Raw genomic sequence first — 8475 nt, forward strand, 5'->3', positions numbered from 1 at the left:
GAAAAATTAATTTTTATCTCAAGTTGCTTTTAACCAAAACACTTACAAGTATAACAAAATTTCAGTGTTTATCAGTGATAACTCGTAATATTTTGTTATATCTAAAATATCTTCGACAACTTGGCATCTGTAAAAACAATTTTCCAATGATAGATAGGCTACTTTTATACTCTCCCCTTAAATTGGTACTATTAGCAAATCAACGGATGGAATAAGAGGGGGCAAGAGAAAACAGAAGAAGGATCAGAAAGAAGCCGAAGGTGGTATCAACATGAAAGGCTATATTTCAACAGTGAAGGCATCTAAAGACATGGAAGGAGAGTGTTTTTGGGAAAAGAAAGTTTGGTATTCCACTTTGTTGAATTGAATCAGATTCTTCAAAGATTAACTTTCGAAAAGAGGATTATTCTGTAACAGTCTAGTCTAATCATTCACCAATGTATAAACTATGTGGAAAAGCCTCATATCATTTGCTCTACATGTTTTTGTCAACAATAGCAAGAAAGAAACTTAATATATATATATATATATATATGTGTGTGTGTGTATTTGAATAGAAAAGTAGAGAATTCATTCATTCATCCTCCATTCATTCATTCAATCAATCAATCAATCAAATGATATCATCATATAACTTTCCTTCATAAAGTAAGGAAAGATTTAAGGTCATCATTATCTTCTAAAATTGCAGTGCTTTTGTAGGAACTTGGTATACAACGAGTGGAGTGGAGTAATGTATGGAGGCAGAGCACCAAAATATATATATAACTTCCATTTCATTCCTTCTAAATATTTTACACAACTAAACTAAACTAATCTTTTCTATTAGACACGAGCCGAGCGAGTGCTTGATCGAGCGTGCAAACGAGCATGTACCTCACCTCTCTATTTTATTGTTCCTCTTTTAATAGAAAATATCAATCAACCACCAATCGACATCACGACGCAATGTGGTCTAGTCTATCTATATATTCCAAAGGACAGACCTTGGCAAGCACCATCTTCACGCTGGAACTCCAATTAGCCTCAGCTGGCAATTGCACAACATAACAACTTAGAATCAATCACTATAGTAATGAGGATTAGATAGTGTCATTTCATTTAGTGAAGCAAACTTACAATGTTGTTCTGAGGCTGCCCTGAATAGAAGCCTTGAAGAATCACAGGCAGAACATTGCAGGCGGCCAGAACGTATATTACCAACGCATGCTTTCCCATCCACTCCATCACCACATTCATGCGTCTCCATCTGTACACATCAACCTACACACAACCGTTGCACAAACAATCGTTAACCATGCTTGTCGTTATTAGTTAGCAAACAAATCATGAGTCCCTAGGGAACAGAGAATGAAGCTGTTTAATACCATCAAGTATATCCCGGTAAAGAGAAGTCCAGCCGCACCAGCAGTGACACTCATGTAACTAACTGTATAAAGAACCTTATTTATATGCATCCCTGCAAAAGAGTTTGTGTTACTATTTGACCCAGTCCCCCCTTCAGTCTCAATCAAAATCATCATTTTGCACGAATCTCACTCACCTAAGAAGTCCAAGCCGATGGCCAGCACAATTAGACAAGAAGAAGGTATAATCCAATGAAGCATTCTGTCTCGGTGATCCTGCAAGTAGATAAGATAGATAAGAAACTGTTTTTTCCTCTATAGAACAGACACACAAATGCATGTAAAAGTATAATGTAAGCCATAGTGTCTTACTCACTTTGAAATGCACAATGATATGCCCATAATGCAAGCCAACCAAGCAGGTCACAACAGCCATCACTGTGCTGCAAAATGCAACAAGATACAATAAGAACAAACAAACTGAAAACTGCAATAAATTTTGTGCATTAACAAAACGTATTATTATGATTTTCTATAGTTAGAATCAGAAGACACATGGATACCTTAAAAGTCCTTCGGGATCGAAAGGAGCTTGACACCAAGAAGGAGCATCAGGAGGCAATGGACCATAGTCTGGTGCATTAATGCTGCATTGCTGAGAACAGACAAAAAAAGATACATGAATTTATAAGGATAAGCATAGTCTTTGGAGGGGTAAAAAAAGTCTCGTCAAATATTTACCTCAGACCGTGCATAAATAGGTCTTTTATATAGATGTTGAATACCAAATATCTTACGATCTATCATTCCCACAGCATTGCAGGCAGGTCCAGTGTCACCACGTGTGCCACATTTCACCTGAAATTGGGGCATTGATTGAGACAGCAATTCAGTTGACCAATTTATAACTATTCTGATATTCTTAACCCCTGAATGAAAATAATATGACTTTAAGATTCAATGCTTACAGAAAATATCTTTGGAGAAGCCACATTGGAAGTAGTTAGACTTGGAACTTGGTACTCCCAATCAGAAACATACAATCCATATGACAGCACAAGATATAACGTTGTCAGGACAGCAGCGACAACCCTGTACAGAGGAAGTTGGAAATATTTATAATAAATATAATATAACACAAAAATGGAAGAAAGAAAGAATTAGTAATCTCTTATGTGAATTCAAATGCTTCATTCTTGTCGAAGGAACATTTTCATAAACAAACAATTCTAGCCCTCCATATATCAAGAAGATTTTGATGAAATATATATCACACAACTATTAAGCAAAGTAATTGATAGGTGATGCAAGATCAAAGTAATATGTTCATGAAAAACGGTTGGTTAAAATGCCAATGTCGACGGAAATATCGAGGTCTTAATTTTACAAAAATGTCAATGAAAATATATAGATAAGATGTTGATGTTGATGGATATTTTTGAAAAAAAAATTATAAAAAACAAAAAATTCAAAAAATAAATTTAAATTAGTAACTAAATATTTTATGGTTTGTAAACAAGTTAACATGTCTACTGTTTATATTATAATTACATTAGTGATATTTTGTTGCTTATCTTTTTATCTTTTGTGAATTTTTCACCAATAAAATGGAAATATCGATTCACGCCTCATGTTTATATCGAGTCCATAGAAACGTGGAAATATTGACAATTCGACGGTGGACACTAAAGAGTGAATTAAAGAAACCCAATATTCTTCTAACCTAATTTTCGGCTTTATGCAATGCAATTAAAAAATGAAAATTAAAAGATCAGATTGAAGAGATACAAAGTTAGAGAAGAAAAGAAGTACAAGAATCTTACAGCTGTAATTGATACTTTCTCCGCAGTGCAGTTTCTGAATTCACATAATCACTGCCCTTTAGCCATATCTCACATAGAGCTGCCAGAAAATATGCAATTGCTATTCTCTGAAGGGAAGGGAAGGGAAAAAAGAAACCATCAAATCAAAGAACTAAAAAAGAGTAACAAGAAATAGTAAAAAGTGAAGAAAAAAATGGTCCATCATCAATGTAGAGGAAAATTTTACCTGTAAGATTCCCATCCATCTAATTTCCTGGATATCCACTCCGTAAGTTAGATTGTTTACGCCATGAAGAAAACCACCTGAACAGAGAAGGTTACTATTTCAGCATAAGCCTCACAAAATAATGTAGTGTACCTAACTCCCTCAAATATTTAAAACAATATCTTATTCAATGAAATTTAGGAACTTTACTAGTTTTGATCAATTCCCTTCTAGATGAGAGAACGCATTCTAACTTCAGCAGAGGAAAAATCCATAAATATTATATTTATTGTAAGTTACCTTGAAGAAAGAGGCCTAAGAACAAAAGCTTCAACGTCCGTAACACAGCCTTCTGAGTTGCAATGCCTCTGCTTGGAATTTTCTGGGTAAAGGGGAGGGGAAATAAAATCAAACTTCTTCACGTGGGGAAAATGGAACAACAACAACAATAATCATCTTAATTTGGGGGTAAAAAGTAGTTGGAATAATGGAAGAACATAGAAGGTGGATTATCTCATACAAAACTCCAAACCATTCAAATTTGGTTTTTGAAATTTTCAAGCTTAGTAAAGGAATGTCTGTAACATGCCAAGACCCAATTATAAAGTAAACTTGTAATTACTTTTTTAAACATAAAGATATCTGTGTTGTGCGGTTTTCAGTTGGTTGTAAGTTAAAAGGTCAATGAATAAAGAACTACCTTGTAAGCAAGGGCAAGTGAAACTCCAACAATGAATAGAAAAAATGGCATTACAAGATCAGCCAGGGTTAAACCATTCCATGGTGAATGATTTATTGCAGGCATAACCCCACCAGCATAGTCCACCACTATCATTAGCTGCAAACAAATAAGGTTGAAATGAAGCAATTAATTTCCTTTTCGTTGGACTGTGGTTGAGCCCTTCTATGTCTACAATTAATATATTGAATTAAGTTATTCATAACATTTTGTCTTTTGTAGTCTCTTTATTCAGTCATCCCATTATTTTCCAAGGCCAACTGAACAGAGGCATTAACACCCTAACTGTATGACACACATTTTTACCATATAGTATAAACATTACTTCCAAAAACAACATCAAAACCAAACAAAATGCACTCATTCAACAGACATAATTAAAAACAAAGTCAACTTGTTGAACTTAGGCTATTCAATGTGTTCATCACGATCTATGGTTAGAACTAAGAAGCTAAGCTAATAACTACTAAGAATTAATATGCTTCTTAAAAAAAACGTCAGTTGCTTCGTCAAACCCCAGATCTCTCTTTTCCTTCTTCTATTTTTCATAAGACTCAAATTTTATTCTCTCAAAAAAAAAAAAAAAAACAAATCTCAAATTTGATATCATACTTGTAGAAAACTAGAATAACGTATCAAAATTACTGGCTCTAAAATTCTAAACATTCTAACCATTTCCTTCCACCAAAAACTGTATGAAGCACCCCATAGTTGGGTATCCAAGCATGTCAATCCTAAACGCCACTTTAAACCACAGCCTAACCGATAATAAAAAGAAAGCTTGCCAAGTCGGAAACCCACAATTGTTAAAAGTAATTAAAAGCACCAGAACGATTTTGCTCAACAGCTACACCTAAAATTAGACACAGGTGAAAGATCACATCAAAGGAACGGGTCAAAAGATAGCAAATGGGTCTTTACGTGTCTATCTACCAGTTGTTCATAAAAGAGTAAAGTTGCCGCAAGGCAGTGTCTTGTTCATGGTTTCTTCAGGGCAAAGCCTGACAGAAAACAAATGAAAAAGAAGAGTTTAAAGTCTTCTTCTTCTTCAAGCACCTTCTAAATCAATCGCCATTAAAGACAACCAGAAAAGCCTATGAAGCTTGCTTGCTGCGTCATCATGCACAGCTTGAATCATGCATGTCCTACAGAAATAATACGTCTCCTTCATTGGACGCGGTTTTGTATAATATTATCTTTAAACCCAATTAGTGGCCCCCCTGATTCTACACTACCAAACTTTATGCGCTTCACCGATCAATACCCTTTGTTTATTTCGAAAGGGGATGACAAATAAATGGTTGACAGATTGTAGAACATGATATATTTTATTTTAAAACAACTAGAAATAATGGTAATAACTTTTTTTCAATTCTATTCCCCAATTTAAAAATTCGGAAATATGGTCAAAATTAGGTTTCATCTCTTCCCCTATTATCTCCCTAAATTAAGGAATTCATATCATCATTCAAGGATCAAAACTACGATTAATACTGGAATGAGTAGTTTTCTAAAAACCGAAAACCCCTCCATTAAATACTTGAATTTTAAAAGTCAAAACAGATATTATTTCTTCCAAGCTCCACCGACGGCCGGTAAAATTCTGCAAGTCAAATCCTGATTTTTTTTCTTTTAATAAAACCCTTTTTTTAAAAAATAGTAAAAGAAGTCCACAATGAGACCAATGTTCTTTCCTCCCATCCATACGATTACGAGAAATCTCAATCGGTGATAACACACAAAAAAAAAAACAAAAAACAAAATCATTCCATCCAATTAAAAAACACGAACATGGGGAGAAAAAGAATTAACAAAAACCCAAACAAAGAAGTAAAACGAAAGCAATCATGGGGTTTAAAAGAAAGGAACTGAAAGAAAAATGATTTACCGCAACAGTGATACCACGAAATACATCAAGCGAAACAAGGCGTTGGCGTTGTTCAGAAGATCGGAGAATGGGTCTAGCCGAAGAAGAAAATTGGGGATCATCGATTTTAGAAGAAACAGGAGTGGTTAAAGGATTGGCATTGTGAAGAGGGAGAGGAGATCTGGAATGTGAATCACGAAGAGCCATCTCAACATCTTCATCAGTCTGATTACAGTGCTTAGAAACAGAGACAAGAGTAAGGGAATCTGGATTTATGAGAATAGCAGTCTCATTGGCGAGATCACAGTCATCGGTTCCTTTAATAGGTTCATAGTTACCCATATCTTTACGGATTGCCATTACAGCAAGAACAACACCACCATATACCGAAACTGAATGGGAAGTCGAAAGATGATAAAGAACAGAGAGATCGAACAAAAGATTAAAACTTTAGAAAAGGGGAAGACCAAGAAGAAGGGTTAAAGGGAAGGGAAGGGAAGAGGAAAGAAAAGCTTCCCTGCTGGGATGGGAATGGCGTCCCAGTTTTTCCCCCTAAATACTTTGCTTTCCTTCTTCTGCAACCCCTTTTCTCTTTCTCTCAATCACTTCCATTGGCCCCTCTGTTTCTTACTTGCTTATTTATAGTTCCAACCAACCAACCCAGAAAAAAGCAAGATTAAAATATCTTAATCTTCTTTTTTTTTCCTTTTTTTTTTTAAAAAAAATCTTTCAATTATTCCGGGATTGTATATTAAAAGACAAATGGAGGTAAATGAAGAAATTTAACAAAAGTTATGAATTTAAAGAGGTTTTTGCTGTTGGGTTTCCGACGGAGATTCTGTATTTATTTTAGGAGTGTAGGAATAGGAATAATAAATGAGGAGGTAATGTAAAAAGGGAAAAAAAAACTGATGAGATTAAATTTAATTATTTATTATTTGTGATAATGATGATTTTGCTGGGGGCGTGAGAATCACGTGAGAGGCTGGGGAAGATGGGCTTTTGGGCTGAGGGGGCAAAATTCCTAACTGACCCCTCAACGAGACGTTTATTAGAAAAAATAAAAAGGCTTTAGTTTTCCGAAAAAAAAAAAAAAAGAAATGAAAATGAATGAATTTGATTTTGTATAAATGTAGGGGGACTGATTGTCCACGTGGCAATTAATGATTCGTCTGTCTTTCTCTTGGGTTATCTGCCATTAGCGGTGGATACGGCGACTTCTTCCTCCTTCCAATCCCGCTTTATCTCTTTCCTCTTTCATTTTTCTTTTAACATCATTGTATTTATTAAAATTAAATCTTATTTATTTTGATTAATTGAAAAGGATCTATAAAAAACCGCCAAAACAATTGATTGAACTTCAAGCTCCACTATTAAAAAAATATATTGTTTTCAAAATTTTAAAAATTGAGACATCAAATTATAATTTTTCAAAAGGTAGTTACTAGTTTATCATCTAGTCTATTAAGGTTTCATTTAGAATTATTGTAGCTTTTAAAATAATAATTGATACGATTTTTTAATGTTTCGTAAATTTTAATTTAAAATTAGAAAAAATGAGTTTAAGATGTTTGATAAATTAATACTAAATTAGTGTAATTTAGTTATATGGTGATATAATTTAAAATTTATTATGATATTTTTATTTAAAATTTTATATGATTGGAATATAATTAATTTTGTTTGATCTAGATTATTCAATAAAAATTTAAGAAAAATAATTGTTATAAAAAATTGGATTAATTGAATTTTAAAAATAGATGTGACTAGATATATTAATATGGAATGATATTATTATAATATATTTATTTAAATTGTTAAGAATGTAACAAAGTTAAAAGCTACAATCTCTCATTTATAAGTAGTTAAAATTTAAGAGTGATTTGGTAAATTAATAAATAAATTGTTTTAGCTAATAGTATATTATAGGCGCTTGAAATTTTTCCTTAATCAGTTTTTACAATTACAAAGCTAAACTCAGATGGAGATTAAATTATGTTCGACGTTAATTTAAATAAACGATTTAAACATTATTTTTGGATTTATTATATATATATAACTTTGTTTAATTACTTATGCAAGGTTAGAAATGTTTCTTTGAAAATGGTGGTTTATTTAATGATGAAAAGTAGTTTGAAAATTGCAAAATATAAGAAAAATATTTAAACCATTTAATTAATTTTCTGTAAAAGTGCTCCACTTGAGAACTCTTGGTCGTTTAATAAAAAACCAAAATCTATTAGGGAATCTCACACAATTCACATAACCTACTACATGTGCCATCTTCATATTCTTATCTATGTACACAATTATTTTATTTTATTTTATATTATAAATATGTACACAATTATTATTTAAGTACGATATAGACTAAACATAATCAATGTTAGATCTTTTAGGTTGAATGAATAACATAGAATGGAGTTAATTTTTATGTTTAATTCAATTGGTTAAAACATATTTTTTTAGACATTTGAGTTTTCGAATAACAAGGG

General features: G+C 32.7%; 1 protein-coding gene across 2 annotated transcripts; it reads right to left on the reverse strand.

Annotated features, from left to right (window-relative positions):
* Positions 1-573: 573 nt before the first annotated feature.
* On the reverse strand, positions 574-6706 carry LOC120091598 (heparan-alpha-glucosaminide N-acetyltransferase). 2 transcript variants are annotated; one of them, XM_039049698.1, is made up of 13 exons: positions 6002-6706; positions 4075-4212; positions 3675-3756; positions 3396-3472; positions 3170-3276; positions 2315-2438; positions 2088-2204; positions 1910-2001; positions 1723-1789; positions 1544-1622; positions 1368-1459; positions 1120-1263; positions 574-1030 (listed from the first exon to the last, which is right to left on the reverse strand). In XM_039049698.1, the coding sequence occupies exons 1-13, from the start codon at positions 6338-6340 to the stop codon at positions 1004-1006; spliced, it is 1485 nt and encodes a 494-aa protein (XP_038905626.1). In that variant the 5' UTR covers positions 6341-6706; the 3' UTR covers positions 574-1003. The 2 variants fall into 2 exon arrangements, with proteins under 2 accessions (XP_038905626.1, XP_038905627.1); XM_039049699.1 differs by lacking the exon at positions 6002-6706 and adding an exon at positions 5035-5274.
* Between the last annotated feature and the right edge of the window lie 1769 nt (positions 6707-8475).

The sequence above is a fragment of the Benincasa hispida genome, chromosome 11 (genome assembly GCF_009727055.1).
Source record: "Benincasa hispida cultivar B227 chromosome 11, ASM972705v1, whole genome shotgun sequence".
Classification (NCBI taxonomy): domain Eukaryota; kingdom Viridiplantae; phylum Streptophyta; class Magnoliopsida; order Cucurbitales; family Cucurbitaceae; genus Benincasa; species Benincasa hispida.